The sequence below is a fragment of the Chenopodium album genome, chromosome 1, assembly GCF_948465745.1.
Source record: "Chenopodium album chromosome 1, dcCheAlbu1.1, whole genome shotgun sequence".
Lineage (NCBI taxonomy): Eukaryota > Viridiplantae > Streptophyta > Magnoliopsida > Caryophyllales > Amaranthaceae > Chenopodium > Chenopodium album.
Window position 1 is genome coordinate 4,341,500 of NC_137834.1, and position 21,817 is coordinate 4,363,316.

General features: G+C 31.3%; 2 protein-coding genes across 6 annotated transcripts; both read left to right on the forward strand.

Annotated features, from left to right (window-relative positions):
* Positions 1-5,109: 5,109 nt before the first annotated feature.
* LOC145640463 (serine/threonine protein phosphatase 2A 57 kDa regulatory subunit B' theta isoform-like) lies at positions 5,110-12,578 on the forward strand. 2 transcript variants are annotated; one of them, XM_081691744.1, is made up of 3 exons: positions 5,110-5,375; positions 5,578-6,962; positions 11,850-12,578. In XM_081691744.1, the coding sequence occupies exons 2-3, from the start codon at positions 5,754-5,756 to the stop codon at positions 12,210-12,212; spliced, it is 1,572 nt and encodes a 523-aa protein (XP_081547870.1). In that variant the 5' UTR covers positions 5,110-5,375; positions 5,578-5,753; the 3' UTR covers positions 12,213-12,578. The 2 variants fall into 2 exon arrangements, with proteins under 2 accessions (XP_081547870.1, XP_081547865.1); XM_081691739.1 differs by having other exon boundaries at positions 5,110-6,962.
* Positions 12,579-15,439: 2,861 nt separating this feature from the next.
* Positions 15,440-20,989, forward strand: LOC145640477 (serine/threonine protein phosphatase 2A 57 kDa regulatory subunit B' theta isoform-like). 4 transcript variants are annotated; one of them, XR_014114956.1, is made up of 5 exons: positions 15,440-15,651; positions 15,837-15,905; positions 16,300-17,735; positions 19,080-19,761; positions 20,012-20,989. XR_014114956.1 is itself a non-coding variant. In XM_081691750.1 (4 exons), exons 3-4 carry the CDS (start codon positions 16,533-16,535, stop codon positions 19,437-19,439), a joined length of 1,563 nt encoding a protein of 520 aa, XP_081547876.1. In that variant the 5' UTR covers positions 15,440-15,651; positions 15,837-15,905; positions 16,300-16,532; the 3' UTR covers positions 19,440-19,935. The 4 variants fall into 4 exon arrangements, 2 of the variants coding, with proteins under 2 accessions (XP_081547876.1, XP_081547882.1); XR_014114955.1 differs by lacking the exon at positions 20,012-20,989 and adding an exon at positions 19,762-19,935 and having other exon boundaries at positions 19,080-19,725; XM_081691750.1 differs by lacking the exon at positions 20,012-20,989 and having other exon boundaries at positions 19,080-19,935.
* Positions 20,990-21,817: the final 828 nt, after the last annotated feature.

Genomic DNA, 21,817 nt, shown 5'->3' on the forward strand with positions numbered 1-21,817 from the left:
GTGCTAGTGTTTAAATCAAGCAAACAACTTTTGATGTAATAAATTACTATTATTTAACATTAATGAACATCTTTCAATATATAGGAGCATGAACAAGTATTAAATTTCAAATGAACATATATGTTTTTCTCAAAAAAAAAAAGAAAAAAAAAATTGAACATATATGTTATTTAACGTAAAGAGAATAATGAACACATAACAAATTTAAGTAAACGTATATTTTATATGAAATGTGAATGCGATAATATTTTAAGATCGTGATTACTAGAGCTATATATATAAAAAAAAAAAAAATTATTTTGTCTTAAAATTTAGAAATTTTAATTTGAATATTTATCCTTCTAAAAATGTACATGAAATCAAACTAAAATGAACATTTATGGTAAATTAAATTACAAACCAATATATTCACTAAAGAACATTTTAATTAGAAAAATAATAATAATAATAATAATATTAATAATAATAATAATAATAATAATAATAATAATAATAATAATAATAATAATAATAATAATAATAATTGATAATCGATGTTTGAATTACATAAATTAAATTGATAATTTGTCTGTAACTTCGTAATTATTATTTAAATGATATTTCTTCTACAAATGAGCATGAATTCTATTTGAATTGTACATTTACAATAGTATAAATTTACTTGCCAAAATTTACAAAATTATAGTTTAATTCATAAATACATAATTTTAAATAGAGAATTAATTTTTCATTTCTTATATTAGCTTCATCCTCTATATGTATATTTTTTCTTTATCCTCTATATGTATATTTTGCTTCATTCGCCATATGTATATTGTTGCAGAATCTCTCTATATATATCAAGCATATTTCAAGATTTTTCTTAATATAATATAATTGTCTTTTCAATGGATTCGTTAATGTTTTTAGTCCACTTATACAATTAGATATTCAATTCTTATTTTGTTGCCTTAGAGGATGATTGTGCAAGGTATTTACGTGTTGTCTAAATTGGCTTTTTTTATTAAAAGATTTAAAACGTGAAATTAATATTAATATAAATTATACCATTTTAGGTTCAATGCAATTGATACCGTGGACGTCCGTGGTGATTTTGATTAATTAAATAATTGGATTTGTTATTCAACTCTTAACTCTTGAAGCCTTAACTATTCTTCAAGTAAATGTATCTATTTTTTAGTTATTCATTTTTAATTTTGACAATAATATCACGTTATTTGTTAATGAATAAATAAATTTAATATTATTTTAATATTTCATATTATATTAATTAGTTTATTTTAACAATAATCCTAATGGATTACACCAGCTTGAATTAGATATATATAATATTATTAAAATATATTAGAGTTACCGTATTAATTATATAAATACATAAAACATTTATGTACGCCGAAGTAATTTTATGATTTAAACGTATGGTTTATCATCATTCTTTTTAAGTAAAATGAGTTTATCGTAATTGTGTTTACAAATTTGTTTGATATACCATTGATCAATATTTAATGAATGGAATCACTATTTATTTGTTCATTTGTTTATTTTCAGTTTGCTTTGACTACTTAATTATTGCGTTACAATATTATGTGATTTTGCCATTTTAGCTTATTTTTGTCTTTTAGATGGATTTAATTTGAATAATAAGCCCAGTGAAAAAGACTGATAAGCTCAGTCCACACAACTGTGAATATATTAACAAGTAAAGTATGCATAGAAGTGAAAAGACTGAAAAGTCCAGTATGCACAGAAGTGAAAAAACTGACAAGCCCGGTATGCACAGCACTGAAAAGACGGACTAACACATTTTGCACAGGTTGCTCGGTTAATGGTTGATTAACTGCAAAAATTCAAAAGTTTAGACAATAATAATAATAATAATAATAATAATAATAATAATAATAATAATAATAATAATAATAATAATAATAATAATAATAATAATAATAATAATAATAATAATAATAATAATAATAATATAATTTTTTCCTATTTTCTTATTAATTGGTTAATGTATGCATATGTTATAAGACCGATTGTCTTTAATTCAGTAATTATGGTGAAGCTGAACATTTTACTTTCTACAAATGTGCATAAAGTCTACAATTATACATGACAAAAATCGCTTTTAATAATTAATTTTAAAATATTTGAACACTCAAGTTTATAATATAATGTACATAACGTTGGTTTATTATTCAATACGGTATACATCATTTTGATACATCAAATTGATTAACAAAATTGGTCTTTTGTTATGTATTTGTATCTTATGATTTCTAAAGTGCACATAATATTTAGACGAACACACATGATTCTAATATGAACGTTAATTAAAAAAACAAAGTGTGTTTAATTAAATAATTTTGTCAAATGGAACATCTTACTTCAAGAACATACTTTCATTTAAAGCTACTTTGTGGTGTTTATTTGCTTGTTTTTGGTGCAATGTGTTTCTTATAAACATGTAGTTTATTTATATTATATATGAACATTTAATTTTTTACTTATGAACGTTCTGTTTTTTGTAAATGAAGAAAATATAATATGTACGACTTGTTGAAGGATTTTTTCTTTGAACTCAAGGACAAGTTTTTGAAAGATTTTATTTGGTGGAAACATGCGATTTTACAATTGACGTTTTCCTGTAATCATTGATGAAAAATGAATAATATTTTTTTGTATATTATTCTCGAAATTTGAAGGTAATGAACTAAAGATAAAGTTTTATTGATTAAAAGCTATGTATCAAAAATGAATATCTATCAATAAAAAACGAACATATGTTAATATGTGATAACTATTTATCAAAATCGCAGTGGATAACTATTAAAATGAAAGGATTATGTTTACTCAAAATAAAAATGAAAGGATTATGTATGTATGTATGTGTGTATTCGATTGAAAATGGACATTTATTAATATGAAGATGAACATTTTGTAAAAGTGAGATTGAATTCTAAAAGAAACAAGCTAACATGACTCTAAGCTACTTTACTCTTTTTTTCTTTAAAGATATCTTTTTGCTCGGTTGTATGGAAGATAAATGTGAAAAAATTGACATTTAAAACACTATCTTCAAAAAAAATTAAATTAAAATAATTTAGGATGCAGGTTAATGCTCAAAGTATAGTTCATGTGCGAATGTGCAATTATAAATGAACATTTAATTATTTGAAAATGATCATCACATTTTAAAATTAAGACACAATATTACATATGAATAGTTTAAGTTGGATAGTGTTGCGGAGAAATTTATTATTTTTTTCTCTCCCACCAACTCTATTAACACTACTTTTTTATTAATACAAGAATGAACATGATTTAATATTAGAATGAACATATCTTAATATGAGAATGAACATTTCTTAGTATGAGAATGAACATTTTTTGAATTCAAATTCAAATCATGACAGGGAATCTAATTTATCTGAATAACGGGATTGAAAAACAACAATTGAATAACGTTGGTAAACATCAAATTCAAATAAACATCTATCAATCATCACCACGCTTTTAAATAGGAATGAAGATGTACTTATTTCAAAATGAACATTTATTAACATACAAAACATTCAATCAATATAAGCATCTCTAGTCTCTTGAACATGCATCTATAAGTGGATAAGCAAAACTTTGATTTGAACATCAAGTTTATGAAAATAATTGTCATTGTATTGAAATAAGCATATTAACTTAAGTTAATTTATTTGTACATCGAATTACCTCAAAAAAACGCTAATCTCAATATGACATTATACTACATACATATTTCATACGATTTAAAATTCAAGTTGAAGTATTATGTAAAAATATCTATAAAATAAAGAAAAATATTTTTAGAAAACCGTATGTTATGCTTGAACTGTTGAGCACATCACATAAAAATAAAAATAAAAAACTAATGCCACCCATTTATTGAATAAATCATAATATAACCAAAACATTTTAGATTTTCCTCCTCTAAAAAAATTTGACAACAACCCTTCATTTTTTCTCTTCTCTAATTATTGCAGCTTGAAATATAAGTATGGATATAGAGATAAATTGTAAAAAACAAACACCAAAATCTAATTAAAATAAATATTTTTTTTTAAAAAAAAAAACTAAAAGTAAAAATGAGTAACAAGGGAATGAGTACTAAAATTATTCAAAAGAAAACAAAGCAATGGCTGCGGAAGACCTTAACATTTTAACAACTCTCTGCCAAATGCCAATGCTAATTTTCTCTTATATTAACATCATTGTTTATTATTGTAGCAAATTCGAGTATTTGTTTTAGCAAATTCGAGTATTTGTTTTAGCAAATTTGATGAGAGAGAAAATGGATAAAGATTATTAGTTTTAGGTGTGAGAAAATGAGATGTCTATTTTTTTTTAGTTTTTGATTATAGTTTTTGGTAATTACTATGGGATAGTGGGGGTGTGAAAATTTTATCTAAGCGTGTCGTTTAAGGGGATGTAGGGAATTGTAGCTGCTCCAGGGTGTAGGTATGAATAACTAATGCCATTGACCACACCCGAGACCTAACCCGAATAGATAAATCAGCCCACCTTGATTGAAATATGTCAATCCAAATGTTGGATTTAGTCAAATTGCCAAACTCAGCAACATCAATTTATACTTCATACTAGTAGAACTTCTACAAACTACTGAATCACAACTAGTACGAGTATTTTTTTTGAGGTAATACTCGTACTAGTTGTGATTCAGTAGTTTGTAGAAGTTCTACTGAATCACAACCAGTACGAGTATTAAATAAAAATATTAGGTGTAGAAAAAAAGAATTCTACAAAGAACAAATAAGCCCCATTGAATTTTATTTTATTTTATTTTGATATTTTTTCCTTTTATTTGTGGGTAACCCTTTATTTATTTATATACTTCCTTTGTCAATTATTTATTCCCTTTATTGGAACTCGCCCTACAAAATACACAAGCATGTGCAATTGGGTTATTTTGTTTTTCTGAAAAATATTACCTTTTCTTTTTTATGTTAGTATTTTTCAAGTACTTTTGTACCACCATACCCAGGCCATAAAATAACAAATTTATGTGTAAGAAAAATTCATTCTTTTTCTTTTTTAAATTGAAAAAAGTGTTTTCTTAATAATTTTATAAATATAAAAAATTAATAAAATTGGAGTGTCATTTTCTCATCTCTTGTTCATAGTGGATTTACACGTCCTGGGTTTCTTTTTCTCTTTTGTTTTTTGAATTAGGCCCCCCAAAAGATTGAATCTTTGTTCTGCTAAACCCCCCAAAAATATTTTATTTTGAAGTGGGCATTATAATTTTTTCTGGGAAAAATCAGAAAATTAATTTGCAAGAAGTACCAAGAGTTGAAGCACTAGGGTTTTGATTATAATTTGTGAAGGTAAGTTCATCTTTCATGTAATTAGGTGGTACATGATTTTACCCCTTTTTTATTTTCTGGGTGTAATTTTACTGCGGAAAGAAGAGATTTTGCATGCTTCTGGGTGATTTTTGAATTTGATTTAACATTTGGGTTAGTGTAATTTTTGAGTTAAGTGTTAATTTCAATGTATTTGTGTTTTAATGGGGGAAGTTTTTATCAGGGTTTGTTTGATTGATTCTGAATTTGATGAACAAATTTGCTTCTGAGAAGGAAGGAGGATTATATGTATGTTTCTTGTGTAATTGTTGTTGGTAGTTTTTAGTGAAATTTGTTAGTTTTGGAGATTTTGAGAGGTTGGCATCTGGGGTGCTATTTTACTTTCTGGGTTTGAGAGCAATGTTTAAGCAAATTCTTAGTAAGATTCCAAGGAAATCGTCAAAATCATCGGAGAATCGAGAGCATAAGAATGCTTCTAGTGCTGGTTTGAATGCATCCAGCAGTGTGAGGAAGAGTGATGTGGGGTCTAACAGGACTAGTAATAATCAGCACAATATGGGTGCAAATGGTGCTTCGAGTGCCGGGCAGAATCAAGGCAAGAAAGTGTCTAGAACTGTTGATACAATGATGAATGGTGTTATGCTGTCTTCTTATGAAGCGTTGCCGAGCTTTAGGGATGTGCCTAGTTCGGAGAAGCAGAGCTTGTTTATTAGAAAGCTTAATATGTGCTGTGTTCTATTTGATTTCCATGATCCAACAAAGAATCTGAGAGAAAAGGAGGTAAAGAGACAGACATTGTTGGAACTGGTAGATTATCTTTCATCGGCGAATGGGAAGTTTTCAGAGAATGTAATGCTGGAAATCATTAAGATGGTGTCAGTAAACTTGTTTCGGTCTCTTGCTGCTCAGCCTAGAGAGAACAAAGTTATAGAGGCGTTTGATGTTGAAGACGAGGAGCCTTTGATGGATGCATCGTGGCCTCATTTGCAGATAGTGTATGAGTTCTTGTTGAGATTTGTGGCATCTCCTGAGACTGATGCTAAATTAGCTAAGAGGTATGTTGATCATTCCTTTGTGTTGAAGCTGTTAGATCTTTTTGATTCTGAAGATCCCCGTGAAAGAGAATATCTGAAGACAATTCTACATCGCATATACGGGAAGTTTATGGTGCATCGTCCGTACATCAGGAAGGCAATTAACCACATATTTTACCAATTTATCTTTGAGACTGAGAAACACAATGGGATTGCTGAACTTCTAGAGATACTTGGAAGCATTATAAATGGATTTGCTCTGCCACTGAAAGAAGAGCATAAGCTCTTTCTTGTTAGGGCACTAATACCTCTGCATAAACCGAGGTGCTTGCCTATGTATCACCAACAATTATCTTACTGCATTACACAATTTGTGGAGAAAGACTGCAAGCTTGCTGATTCTGTAATTAGAGGGCTATTGAAGTATTGGCCAATCACCAATAGTTCTAAGGAAGTGATGTATTTAAGTGAGTTGGAAGAAGTTTTAGAAGCAACACAACTGCCAGAATTCCAACGAAGTGTAGTGCCCTTATTCCGTCAAATTGCCCGTTGCTTGAACAGTTCGCATTTTCAGGTATTGAGTCTGGTTTCTCCATCCTCTCTTCTTTTAGTTTCTCCATCATATTTGTATATTGTGATCCTATGCCTTCTTTTTCTTATTGCTTTGTTAATTCATAAAATATGTTCAAGTTGTGTGTATCAAGTGTCAAAATTTTAGTGCTTGTTTGACTTGCCAAAATAATGTGGAAATGGGAGTTACAATATTGGGTAATCATTTGGTTAGCACCAAAAAAAGAAATGGAGGAACTAAAACTTCGTAGGACACTAAACACGGGAATTGAATTAATCTAATTTCCCTTGGTCAATTGAAGTTTCTGGGAATTGGAATTACCTTTGGTGTCAACCAAACATATCATTGCCATATTCTAGGATTTGTAATTGGGAAGTGCCATCAATTATGTAGTACCATGTGAACCAAACAAACACTTAGTGCTGATCTCAGAAAGCTGATGAGTTTTGATCTCAAAATATGTATCTGCCATTGTCGACCAAAGTTTTAATGAATGCAGTACTTCTACTTCCATTGGAGTAATGCTGCAAAATCTACCTCCATCCCCCCAAAAGCTTCGTCAGTGGAGCCTCTTATAGAAGCACTAGATGAAGCCCGTGCGATGCACGGTTTGTTTGAATTTTTTTTAAAATATATATATATATATATATATATATATATATATATATATATATATATATATATATATGCTAAAATTTGTTATATATTTAGATATTTTCCTAATCTCAAAAGATAATATTTTGTACTCCCTCCGCCCACGATTATCTGCACCAAACGTCCTTTTTTTGCGGACTCCTACGCAAAACTTTTAGTGTAGTTTAATTAAGTTTAGGTGGGTTTAATTAAGTTGTAAAAAGGAGGGAAATAAGAGAGAGAAAGTGGTCCCATATGTTTTAGTTGGTTAGTGGGTTAAAGTGAGTGGGAAATAGGAGAGAGAAAGTGGTCCCATATGTTTAAGTTTGGTAAGATAGTCTTTTTACACTTTAAAATTTTCTAAAAGAGAAAAGATAAAAAATTGTTGCACATAATAGAAAGCACCCATTTATGGCAAATGTTGCAGATAATTGTGGGCGGAGGGAGTATTTAATTAATTTAAACTTTAAAATCTAACTCGTCAATTTCGCTTATGTGGCATTTGAATTATTTAATTGTAAAAGAAATTAATGATCTCTTATTTAATTGGCTACAACTTAAATTTATAATCCTAAGTGGCGCTCTAAGAAAATTAAATCCTACGTGACTCTCTAAAAACTGGGGAAAAAACTATATATATATATATATATATTGGGGTATTAGTTGATGCAACTTGGTTTGGATTATCAATTTGCTTTTATTTTTATTATGTTGCCTGAGGTCTGTGGATATTTCATATAGCCAATACCATATAGTTGGTGGCCTATTGTTTTTTTAAATTCCATGTATGACCTTCCCTCTCATTTTATTTAGTATCTGACATGGAAATTGGAAGTATTTTAAGAATTTAATCATATTTTTGTAATAGAAATATGTATGAATTCTATATACTCCCTCCGTTTTTAAATACTTGCTCCATTTCTCCATGCGCGGAGTTTTAGGAGAAATTGGAGAAAGTAATAATATATGGAAGTAGTGGGGTCGGTGGAAGAATAAAAAATTGTAAAAAGCAAAAGTAGTGGAGAGGATTGGAGGAGAGAAAATATGAAATTAATAAAATATGATCATGGTGGGTCTACTAGGTGAGTGAAATTAGTTAAATATTGTAAAAGTTTTCCAAATAAGGAAATGGAGCAAGTATTTAAAAACGGCCGAAAAAGGAAAGTGGAGCAAGTATTTAAAAACGGAGGGAGTAGTACTCATTATTTTATTATGGAGGATCACTATAAGACATTTGATTCAAGGAAAATACTAATTATGGAAAAAGGGAGGTTTGGATTGCTTGTTTGCATAAAGTTGACCTCTTTATTCTGGCATGTGCTGGACCCAATTGGGTTGCTTTTGTTGTAATCAAAATTCATATGCGAGACTTGGAAGGCGTTGTTTGAATTGGTCTCTTTCTTTGTTCTGTTAATTGTCTCAGACTTCTATATTGGTTTGCCTTAGGGATGCATATGCTAATACTAGTACTTATGGCTTTCTAACTTTTAGCTGGGTATATGGTAATAAATGTAACTGGATTTTCTCAAGGAAAACATGAATTAGCTCCTATAAAAGGCTTGCTGGTTTGTGAGGTTGACATGTTATGGATTGAGTGTTCTACCTTGAGAAAGCATGTGAGCATTAGATGTGGGTGTAATATGTTCCTCAAGCAGCTTGTAATAAGTCAAATTATTGAAGCAGACTTCATTCTTGATAGAATTCTGTAGCATTTAGTTCACGCTCTAACTCTTGGGCTAACATCAAAAAGCAATAGCGTTAGGCAATGACTGGTTGAATATTGCTTGAATCAGTCATTGGATGCTGGTCAAGCTCCAAAATTCTGCCTTAGAGTTACAAGGACTTGGCATGAGTTAGGACGGATTTTCTAAGGAGTGTTCTTTGGCTGTTGATTATCAGCTTGAGAATTGTCCCTTGCTACCTCTTTGGAGTTATTTTTTTATTTGCTAAAGCTGCTTACAAAATAATTGCTGCTAATTGAAGCAATGGTATTTGTATGAATATTTATTTGCTATTGGTGATATATATAATTATTGCAAATGTTTGTAGTTTTTTTATTTTTCTTTACTTTTTAAAAGCTTATGTGAGTTTGATGATATGAGGGTAGGAGAAGAGAAAATGAAATGAAATTGGAACAAGCTAAACTTCTGGCCAACAGTAAGACAAAACTATCTGATGAGCTTTAGAAATCCATGATTTGTAACTGTCATTTTGATTGTCATCAGAGTATCAGACTGAGGCGAAGAAAGGGTTCGTACATTTGAAACATGTTGGACTTGCATCTTTGCAATGCCTTTATTTGAAGTGTATTCTCTTTTTGTTTGAAACTGTCTTCTCTAGCCTGCTGTCCTAGGCTTTATTTCTTTCTTGTGACCTGATTCAGGTAGGTATGACGTAAAAGCATCATAATCATTTTATACTAATCCTGTGTCAATGGAATCTTGTTATATGATGTAATCTTAGGTATGGGGTTGTTTGGCAATAGCTGGAAGTATTAGCGGTATGAATTGGCTTTTTAAGTTTGTTGTTTAAGCTGGCTGTTTACAAAAGTGTTTGGTAAAATTATTAATGGTTGTTGGCTGTTAATTAGTGATAAAGTGGGCCAATAAGTCAAAAACCAATAGAAAAAGCTACTCCTATTAGCTTTTGGATTTTGGCGGAAAATCCAGCTTAAAAGCCAACAAAGAAGCCAACTACCAAGCATATTTTTTTTGGCTGTTTGACCAAATTAAAAAGCCAAAAGCTAGGCAAAAAGCCAATTGCCCAACACCCCCATGATTTCAGCAGCAGATAGTTCGACTTCCCAACTAATGCTATCTAGAAGTCCAATTTCTGTAAGTGTCAAGAAGAGTTGGTTAGAAACATCCTTATGTATTGTCATTAGATTTATTTTCTTTGTGGAGTTTTGAGATTGATTACTTTGCTTTTAGAAGACGTTGATGCACTTTTGCTGCTAGTATACTAATCCCTCTGATTATTTTTATTCTTCCCACTGGGAACTTAGTACTATTCGTAAGTTGAGAAAAACTTCTAAATTTCTCTTAATAACATGAATGTCATGTTAGATCTTATCTTAATTCATCTCAATGAGTAGTTTTTTAATATTCAACCGTTGCATTTTTTAACTAATACGTGTATGAAAGTATAGATATTTATGCCTTTTATGGTCATAGTAATGCATTGTGAAACGTACACATTTAAAATGGTAAGAACATTTGGGATTGGATGGAGTATCAGATACTTGTTATTAATGAGATCTCTATATGGTTATCGACTTTGGTTAATGGTGAGCATGGAATTATAAAAATACTGATGCAAATATGGTTGCTGAGGATGAAGTGATAATCTGTAGAGTAGAAGTCAGTTAAGTGTCATTGTTTTTTGTTTTGTTTTTTGTTTTGTTTTGTTTGTTTTTGTTTTTCTTGTTTTTCTCCAAAAGGGAGAAGGGTTTATTTCCAGGAGGGAGAAGGGTACTTCTTGTGAAGCAGTGAAGAATAAGTTAGTTATTGGCATATCTCTTTCTATATTTTTTTACTTGTTGGGGGTGGTATCAAACAATAATATGGGTTCACTGTGCTAATTGAAGAGGATCGATCCTTTTGCTTAGTACTTTTCTTTTGTAGGAGGGCGATTGGACATGTCTTACTCTGATATCTTGGGTACTTTGATCTTTTGACGTGTCTTACATATTAAATGAGTAATAATACCCCATTCCAGGGTACATTCTTGTTCTGAACTTCTGATGCATAATTAGTAGCACAACTCTCAAGGCCACTATCTATTGAAAAGTTGAAGCTACCAGTGCTGCACCATGGTTCATGTTGTGATTTGCCTACAGCGGAAAGTGTTTTTAAGTTCTTGAGGATTGGTTTGTACAAGTTTTATGCAAAGTATGTAAATTTTTTCTCTGCAGTTTTTGGAAAACAGCCTTTCTACTAGTTCTAAGGCTTTAACTCGCTTGAGGTATGGTTGTGTCACTTGTGTGTATATTCTGAAATTAGGATCCACTGATCTTAAAAGTGGATAATCACTGATTCATATCAGGATCAAAAATAAAGTTGGAAAAGTTATGGAGACTTTGTACTAGTTTTCATAATAAAATTGGGGGTATCTGGGCAATATGAAGTAGATTCATTGCAATTATAAACATTATTTATACCTCATTAATATGGATGGATTAAAAGGAAACACATTGAGCAGTTGGTTTTTTTTTAAAACATGTAGTAGTCAAAATAACTCTTCTGAACTTTTTTTCAGGTTGCAGAGAGGGCATTGTTCCTCTGGAACAATGACCACATTGAAAACTTGATCAAACAAAACTGCAAGGTTATTCTACCTATTGTCTTCCCTGCACTGGAAAAGAATGCAAGAAATCATTGGAACCAGGCTGTTCACAGCTTAACTCTCAATGTGCGTAAGATTTTCTCCGACCTTGATCCTGAGCTTTTTGAGGAATGTTCACTCAAGTTTCAGGAAGATGAATCACAGGAAGAGGAAATGAGAGCAAAACGCGAAGCAACGTGGAAAAGGTTAGAAGAAATAGCTGCTGAAAAAGCAAAAAGTAGTGAACCTGTCCTCGTCCCCCTCATTTTACCAGCCCGTACCACTTCCGGTCTTTGATCCAAAGATCGATCTTTTTTTTGATGCCAATATCATTAACTGACAGGGTTCTGGTGATGGAGTTTCGTGTATGGTCATTGATTCAATTCGTTACTATCCTCCATGTATTTTTGGCCGAATGTCCAAAAAAAAAAAAAAAGCAAAGAAAACGCGTTAGCCAATATTTGTAGCTTATGTTTAAATTTCTAAAACTCTTTAGTTTAGATTTACTTAGGGCTTAAAAGTATGGGTAGATATATTAATTGAAGAGAGTAAGGAGAATTGGCATAAGATTAGGATTTTCTGCAATTTGCAGCAGTTGGAAACTTTGTACAGTTGTGATATTCCTGGTTTGGCTTTATTATATAATTAATGGCTGCTTTTAAAGTTGGTTTGTCTGATAAATTCAAATTAACCAAACATTCCTTAAGTTGTTTATTACTGTCAAATTGCTTTACTAATTAAGGTGGGAGTGCTGCATAGTTGTTGAGGGGACTTGGTGCACCACTTTTTCTCAGACATACTAATGACCATTATAGTAGGCTCAAAGGGTAGCCCTATAATTGTCATGGACCCATAATTCTCATGAAAAAGGCTGGCTTTGCAAACACCTTTTAGAGTTTTAGATGATTGGATGTATTTTACATGTCTTGAATACGACGGATTGACAGTTTTAGGGGTGTAAATCAATTGAGACTATCTGTAAACATATCTTTTTGAAATTTCGCTTAAAACTCATTTGTTAATGTTGTTTATTTGAATATGATAAATGAGTTGAGTTTGAACAAGTATTTACGCTCGTTTAATTAATGAGTCAGAATATGAATCAAGGATCTAATCATTCATATTTGTTCATGTTTACTTTTGTTCATGAATTACTTGTTTTAATTTTGTTCATGAATGTGGGTTTGTTTATACTGAGTATTTATTAACGAGCTAGATTCATTCATTTAAAGTTGGATTGTTGTTTATAAAACTAATTAAACTTTTAAATTCAACATTATTAATTCATTTTATTTTAAATGTTTGGTTTATCAAGCAAATTGATAGACTAGATCCTTTTGACTTATATATAATTTTATGTTTAACTATAATTGCGATTTGACACTTATCCATAATTTTGAGATTTTAAAAGAATCATGAACTAAGTTTTATTGCGTATTTGTATGATACATACACCAACAAGAGAATACCATACATATATTCTATAGATAAAGGCCAACATTCTCTATTTATGCAAAATTGACAAACTTTTTTGGATGTATTCCATATCATGTATCATTTTCTGAGAAGGTAAGTGTGTTATCAAAGGTTCAATTGGATAAGGTGGAAAAAAAAAAAAAATGCGAGTACCAAATTTAGGGTGAACTAATCACCATAGAATCAACACTATCTAAAGTCTAATATGTCAAAAAAGAATTTTGGGAAATGTTTTGAAAGGTACACACTAATTTTAGCCCCTCATATATTTCTATATGAGCAGAATATTTTTTCCCTTGGCCCTTGCTTTTTTGTTTTAAAAAATACTGCCCCTACTTATTTGGAGTAATTCTTTGCATAAAAAAAAACATGTCTTAAAGTTAAATTGATAAATTTATACTTTCTTGATTTAAAAAATTAATAATGTGAAATTGCGTATGGCGATAAATCAAACAAGTTTCTAAATAGTTACTTTTTCTTTATGAGAATGGCAAAAAGAAACACATATAAGGATGTAATTTTTTTTGTGTAATTCTTTTTAAAAAAATATATATATAATCACCCACTCCTATAAACATGAAAATATCGTTGTCAAAAAAAAAAAAAAAAAATAAACATGAAAATATCCTTCATATAATTTCAATGAAAACTCCACAATATGTAACTTAATTTTTATTTTTATTTTTTATTTTTATTTTTTATTTTTATTTTTTTATTTTTATTTTTTTGAAAATATAACTTAATTTTTATTAAACATGAAAATATCCTTCATATAATTTCAATGAAAACTCTTCACCAAAAAAAAAAAAAAAATAATTTCAAAAAACTTTACAATATGTAACTTGTTTTTGTGAAATTTCAAATATACCCTTTATAAGTTTTACTATATTACTATGAGTATTAAAAATAACATCAAAATTTATGGAGTACGGAGTACTTATTTACGGCAATACAAATAATACTTCTCATCCTCTTAAATTTGCCATTGCACCAATTTGACTATTAATATACTCCATGTGTAATTGATTTTTTTTAAAAACCAATATATATAATTAATTATACTTATATATTATTAAACAAAAAAAATGTATAAATAGTTGATACCATGAAAGTACATACTAGTTTTAAAAGTAATTCAACATCTTTTGAATGTGCATGTTTGATAAAGTGTTAATTTACCAACTGTTTTTTTAGTTACAACACTTCTTTTATCATGCATATTGATGCGTGTTTTTAATCGTAAATATATTTAACTAGTTTTATCCCCGTGCAAATGCACGGATTTATAATAATAAGACTTGAAAATAAAAATAAATAAATAAATTAATAAAATTCAATTAAAATGGAGTTAGTTTAAATGAAATGGCTTATATGTAACATTTTTTATTTTTGAATTTGAATTCATATCATGTCTATCCTTAAAATTCTCATGTTAGATACATTATTTAAAATATTTTATAAATTATTGTAAGTTTTTTTCATTAAATTTTTTTATCATGTTATTTTTTAAGGGAAAAAAAGAAATTTAAAAAAAAAGCTAAAAAATATTTCGGCGGGAAAATTTTTGTTGTGAATGTGACATGTGTACTTAAGGGATAACTCTGGTGATTACTTTAGTATACAGTATAGATTACCAATATGTAAAAGTTATAAACATTTTATATTAAAATTGTATAGAATCGAGATGAATCTAATAAGATTCCACGTGACTATATTTTTACTTAACTATGGAGTATAAATCATCAAAACTCGTCAAAGTAAAACACACAAATGGTGTAAAAGTCAAACAGTTACAAATTGTATAAAAAAACGGAGAAAGTATATTTGCATAATAATAAAAAAACGGAGGGAATACAAATTACTTGTATAGTTGTATGCGCTAAAAAAATGGAATATGGAGTAACTTTTTACACATTTTTTTTTTTTGGAAACAAACTTTTTACACATACTTATTACTTACCTAATTAATTATTTTATATATATTTCATATTTGTAATTACATTCTCTCAAACAAGGAAAAAAAATTCTTTCAAAAAAAAAAAAAAAAAAGGAAAAAAAAAAAAGTAAAAAAGGGGTTTGGAAGTTTGGATTGGATTAGAGTAATGTATAATCCACAAGTGAGTCCATATCTGGGGGCTGTTCTGCTCATCATTTTCTGTCTTTCTCTCTCCTCTTTTCTTTCAGAATCAGAAATAAAAACCCCAATTTGAATTTCAACTCCTCAATTCTTCTAGATCACCTTACTTCTTGTCTTGCTTCAGTAAGCTTCTTCAAATTTCCCCTTTTTGTTTTTTTTTTCTTTGTCACCTATAAATTTTCTCCTGTTTTTTTAAAGAAAATTTATTTATTCTTCTGTCTAAAATTCAACTTTTTTTTTAGAAATTCTTTTCCCATTTACTTTTTCATAAAAATTCTGACAGAAAAATGTTTTCTTTGATGTTTCAGATCATACCCAGATCTTGTCAGTTACTTCTCCACCAGTTGAACTGACGCCTTCATTCGACTCACAAAGAGGTAATTTTTTCAAATTTTTATTGCGCATTTACATATTTTTATTTTATGGGTGAAATGTCAACTTTTGGGCCTCCTTTTTATTTTTTATTTTTAATTTTGGGTTTTGTTTGGTGATGAATTTGATTATTTTCCATCTTTATTGGAAAGGGAATTTAATTAAATTTCTGGGTTTTAATTTAGAAGTCAAAAGGTTGTCAATTTATATTGTTATCATGTGAACATTAATAATTAAAATTTGATAATTATTGATCTGGGCTTTTTGTGCAGTGTTTATATCTTCCAATTTAGAATCTAATTTTCTGATCCAAGTTATTATAATGCTAAATTTTGTTGGGTTGTTTTTATTTTTTGAGGAATCTAATATTGAAAAATTGATGAACTTTTGATCAAAAAGTTCTCTGTAGGAGGGCTTGTGTTCTAGCTCATCAGTGCAAGGGGCAGCTATTTGAATTTAGTACAGATGAGAGTTTTTGGAATTGGGGTTTTCTTATTTGATTGAACTGTTTAAGGTTTTTGATTCGATTTTGGCTGATGATCTTTGATTCTGTGCCTTGGAGAAGGTTCTGTTTGGGTATCCCTTAGGTTGAAGTGGAATAATATTCTTATCTTTACATTATCTGCTAAGATATGATAAAGCAAATATTGGGTAGGCTTCCTAAGAAGCCATCTAAGTCTGCTGATGCCCGCGATCCTCTCTCTTCGGGTGCTTTAGCTGGTGCTAGGACTGGTGATGCAGCTGGCCATAGACCAGGAAATGGAAAGGATGTGTCTCACCAAGGTTTCCATCCATCTTCAAATTCGGGTGTGGGTAATGGGAATAAAACCGCGCAGGTAGATGATTTAATTGCTAATGAAAGCTACACTGCCAACCCGTTTGAGGCATTGCCTAGTTTTAGAGATGTTCCGAGCTCTGAGAAGCAGAATTTGTTCATAAGGAAGGTTCACTTGTGTTGTCATATTTTTGATTTCACTGACCCCACAAAGAACCTGAAAGAAAAGGAGATTAAGAGACATACATTGCTGGAGCTTGTGGAATATGTAAGCTCCGCCAATGGTAAGTTTACAGAAAATGCGATGCAAGAGCTCATTAAGATGGTGTCTGCAAATTTATTTAGGTCACCCGCTACTCAGCCTCGTGAGAATAAGGCTTTAGAGGCTTATGATTTGGAAGAGGAGGAGCCTTCAATGGATCCTGCATGGCCTCATTTGCAGATTGTTTACGAGCTCTTTTTAAGGTTTATAGCATCACCTGAGACTGATACAAAGCTGGCCAAGAGGTATATTGATCACGGTTTTATTCTTAAGTTGTTAGATAATTTCGATTCTGAAGACCCGAGAGAGAGGGAGTATTTGAAAACAATTCTTCATCGCATCTATGGCAAGTTTATGGTGCATCGCCCATTCATTAGGAAATCAATAAACAACATTTTTTATCGTTTTATCTTTGAAACTGAGAAGTTTAATGGGATTGCGGAGCTTTTGGAAGTTTTGGGCAGCATCATTAATGGGTTTGCTTTACCTTTAAAGGAGGAGCACAAGTTGTTCCTTGTCCGCGTCCTGATTCCCCTCCACAAACCAAAATGCTTGTCAACATACCACCAACAGTTATCTTATTGCATCACTCAGTTTGTGGAGAAGGACAGTAAGCTTGCAGATGCTGTAATTAGGGGTTTATTGAAGTACTGGCCAATTACCAACAGTACAAAGGAAGTTATGTTCCTCAGTGAGCTGGAGGAGGTTTTGGAGGCAACCCAATTGCCTGAATTCCAGCGTTGCATGGTGCCATTATTTCGGCGCATTGCTCGTTGCTTGAGCAGCTCCCACTTTCAGGTTATTGCTATTTCCAGTATTTATCTTCTTGTCAATCCATTCATTTGCCTTTAGACCTCCGGGTGTTTATTATTCAACAAGTGGTGTGCACATTTCTTCCCTGTCAACTCAATCAATCAATCAATCAATCAAAGCCTTAATCCCAAAAGTGGGGTCGGCTAATTTCTTCCCTGTCAACTCTTAAGTATTTTTTAGCCTGTAAATTCTGAAGGTTGAATTGTTTTGCATTTGATCTCCCACTCCCTCTAATTTGAATGGAAAGCGGAAGGAAGTTTGGGATGATTTTAAAAGTATATATATTGAAAGGGGAATATACTGATAACAATGATAGGTGATGATAACACGATTTTGGGATTAGAGATTTGGAGCTTGGTTTTTTCTTTGTTTAGAGGCAAGTATGCCATCAAATTTTTTGCGTACCTTTGGCCTTTATTGTCCTATGGGTGTTGTGCTTCAGTTTCAACGAGGTTTTTGTGGCACATTGATCTAAGTATCCAACAGTAGCATTTTTGGTATTTATGTCATGTTTCCAAAATCTTAATTTCTTTTGCCCTTTTCCATAAAAAAATCCTTTAGGGCCCAGCTGGCTAATTTCCACTCACTAGCATCTCTCTTTTTTTTTTTTTTTTTTTGCCTTCTAGACGAATTTCCTAAAGATGACTTTTGTGATTGTACGATGCCTAGGAATGCAAAGCTATTTGATCAGAGTAGCTATATGTGATCATCCTGATATCTGTGGGGTATGGTATTTTAAAGCTGCAGTCACCTGCCATTGAATAGTATGATCAAGAAGTGCTTGCTGTTTGTTATTGGTGGAGAAAATATATATTTTGAGGAGCTTTAGTCAAATCTTCTATGTGAGTCTCATGGTAAATTGTTTAATGTGAAGGGTTGACAACTTAAGGCATCATATTGGCATAGCCACAAACTTTGGCTAGAGAGTAGATATAGTTTCAAATATCTCATGAAATGTCATAAAAATGCATAGGGTTATGGCTGAAGCCGGAGACAAAATAATAGATTCCATATGTCATTGTCATGATCATAATTTGTAGTAGTTTGGCGACTGGTACTAGCCCCAACTGGTTAAGAACAAAGTTATATCTGTATAAGGTTGCGCTTGCCGCTTGGTGATTTTGCCAATATTGACAACTCTACCACTTATCTTGTCAGATGTGACTTCTGTTAGTTATTATTTGGTTATTTACTGAAATGAGATCATAGTTAAAGTTTATCTGATAGTTCACACTGCCTTTGATTGAATCTTCAAGACTTAGCTGCATGTTTTAGATTTGCTTCTTTAGATCTATCCTTTGAATAAATATGTGTTTGTTGTTATGGTAGGTGGCAGAGCGGGCTTTGTACCTATGGAGTAATGATCATGTAGAAAACCTGATTAAGCAAAATCGTAAAACTATTCTTCCCATTATCTTTCCTGCTCTGGAGAAAAATTGTCGAACCCACTGGAACCAGGCTGTTCAGAGCTTGACCCAGAATGTGCGGAAGATTTTCTCTGACGTAGATCCAGAGCTTTTCGAGGAGTGTATGCGAAAGTTTGAGGAAGATGAAGCTAAAGAGAAAGAGCGAAAAGAAAAACAAGAAGCCATATGGAGGCGCTTAGAAGAGATAATTTTAACCCAATCTAAAACTAGTGAAATGCCCTTAGCTCCTCAAAGTACAGCTGCTCAAACAGTCGCAAGCTAGCATTTAGGACATGCTGGCTTGTAGTTCAATCATTGATGATTTGGAGGTTTTGGTTTATATGGTAAGTCCCTGTTGAAAAACGCTGATTAATGCCAGTCCCCTCCTTTTAATTTCTGGTGTGAGGATCTTGGGGACAGATCACCCCATATGCTGGGCTGAAAGATGCAATATGAGTTAGCAGCTGTCTGGACCAGAAGTGTTGAGGAGACAAATCAAGCTACGGATTTTTCTGATGGTGATTTACTGGTTGTTACCATGTTATACACAGAGGAGCTATAGATTCCAGGTACTATGTTATACACAGAGGAGCTATAGATTCCAGGTACTTTTCTTTGTTGGGGGGTTGTAATATCTTTTATTATTTTGTGCTAGTTGAGGGTTTCTCCACCTACCTAGCTAGTATGCAGTATACATATGTGTATCTTCTTGACTATTTTTAGAATGTCATTTGGTTTGATTTTTATCTATATATGTGAGTCTTAGAACTTGCAAATTATTTTTGTTGGTTGTAGAACTTTAAATTGACTTTCGTAGAATATTTTGTTCACTTTAACCTTTGACTCATTTTTCAGGCATTGATATCCTCTCCTTCAGGGTAATGATGTATTGAATTGTTACTTATGCCTTGTGCTACCAAATGACCTGCTGTAAGCTGTATCGCCTTGTGTTAGGTCGATACTACATTCTCAAAAACCTTATCAGCTAAGTTAGCAAGTCTTGGCTTTGAAGAGATTGTTGTTATTTGGATTTATGCATCCTTTTCGAAATTTATCCTTTCACTGGATTTCTAGTCTTAATGTGTTAGTGACCACTTAGACAGGGATTGTGAGTTTGTTGGTATGTAAATTTTGGAATCTTTTGAGATGCATGACTTATTATGGATAAGTACTGTTTTGTGGTCAGGACTTTTTTTATTATGATATGATTTAGGGTTGTTGGTGGATTGAAACCAGTCATTTGGTTAATTATCATTTACCAACCAGACAATTACTTATTAGAGCAGTGGAGGTCGTTTTCAATGTTTTAAGGTGGGTAATGCTCATTAGCTGAATAAGTATAGTAATTTTTTCATATTTCCCAAAACCACCTAGTTACCTGGTTTGCATGGCTCAAGTATCCTTTCTTTAAATTAAGGACCATTCACTGCTTTCTCATTTAGTGAACCATTTTTTTTTTCTCTCTTCTCGAAGAAAGGTTCTCATTTAGGGAATTTTAGATCACTGTTAACAGTCTTATTTAGCAGAGGACTCAGTTGTCAATAGGAGCTGATGTCAATGGAACTGTGGATGTCATGGTCCTGATCTCAGAAATGGTAATACCATAATCCAGTGCCAAGATTTTTTTTTTCTTTTTTCGTCCAAAACACACCCAATTTGATAATTGTTGCTTATCTTTGAGATGGACCTATTATTCCTCTTATCAGCAAGTCAAATGATTAAAGCAGTGTATGTTCCAAGAACCTAGTTTTGGTTTTGGCCACTTTAATGAACAACAATTGGCTAAGAGCTAAGCTTAATGTTCAAGGTTAAGGCTTAAGAGTCTTGAGGTCTTGTTATCATAGTTAGTTATACTTATTTCTTGGCCTTAGAATTATCGAAAGAAGATCAACTTATGGTTGCCAAGAAGTCTAAATGAAAGCTTAGGTAATCTTGTTGGACATCGGGAAGATACGAGCAAATGCGTAAGATGACTAGTCTCCTGGTGCGCTGTTAGGTATTTGGTTGCTTGTGGCCTTGGCTAATTTTTCTGTAAACCGGGCAGGATTCAAATCTGGCCTTTGTTTAGCACCTTTGAAACTGACTAAGTGCATGCTTGAACCACTATACGCTGATGACATGATCGAGCCTGCAAAAGCTCAGATCTTCGAGCCCATCGCTGAGCCATTTGAGGTCTACCGTCTTTTGGGTTAAGTTACGAACTACCCTTTGGAAAAACAGAAGGGTGGTAATAATGTTATGATTCGTTCAAACATGCAAATCTGTAAAGCTGATATATAAAAAAAAAAAATAAAAAAAAAATAAATAAAAAAAAAAAAAAACCATTAAATAGTACCTGTTTTGACTTTGTTGAAGACAAATTATTTTAATTCAATTGATATCTGATTCAAATGTTGACTCTTTATTCACTTATATCAGATTTTCATAGCTTCTAAAAATATTTACCAAGGGTTATCATTTTCACGATCTTTTATACAGCAATGCAAATCTACTATCATTCATTTAATTGTAATCATGAATCTCTTTAACAATACTTATTATTGATTTAATTCACACAAAGCCTTATTGATTTTCATCATGCAAAATCATGCACTCGGCTTTCAGAATATCATCTTTTATGCTTGCTTTATTATTATTAGCCACTGTCTCCGTTTAAATTTA

Coding starts and splice junctions, on each gene's coding strand:
- LOC145640463 (XM_081691739.1), top strand. CDS start 5,754: ATGTTTAAGCAAATTCTTAGTAAGATTCCAAGGAAATCGTCAAAATCA. Junction 6,963..11,849: donor TGAACAGTTCGCATTTTCAG/GTATTGAGTCTG, acceptor ACTTTTTTTCAG/GTTGCAGAGAGGGCATTGTT.
- LOC145640477 (XM_081691750.1), top strand. CDS start 16,533: ATGATAAAGCAAATATTGGGTAGGCTTCCTAAGAAGCCATCTAAGTCT. Junction 17,736..19,079: donor TGAGCAGCTCCCACTTTCAG/GTTATTGCTATT, acceptor TTGTTATGGTAG/GTGGCAGAGCGGGCTTTGTA.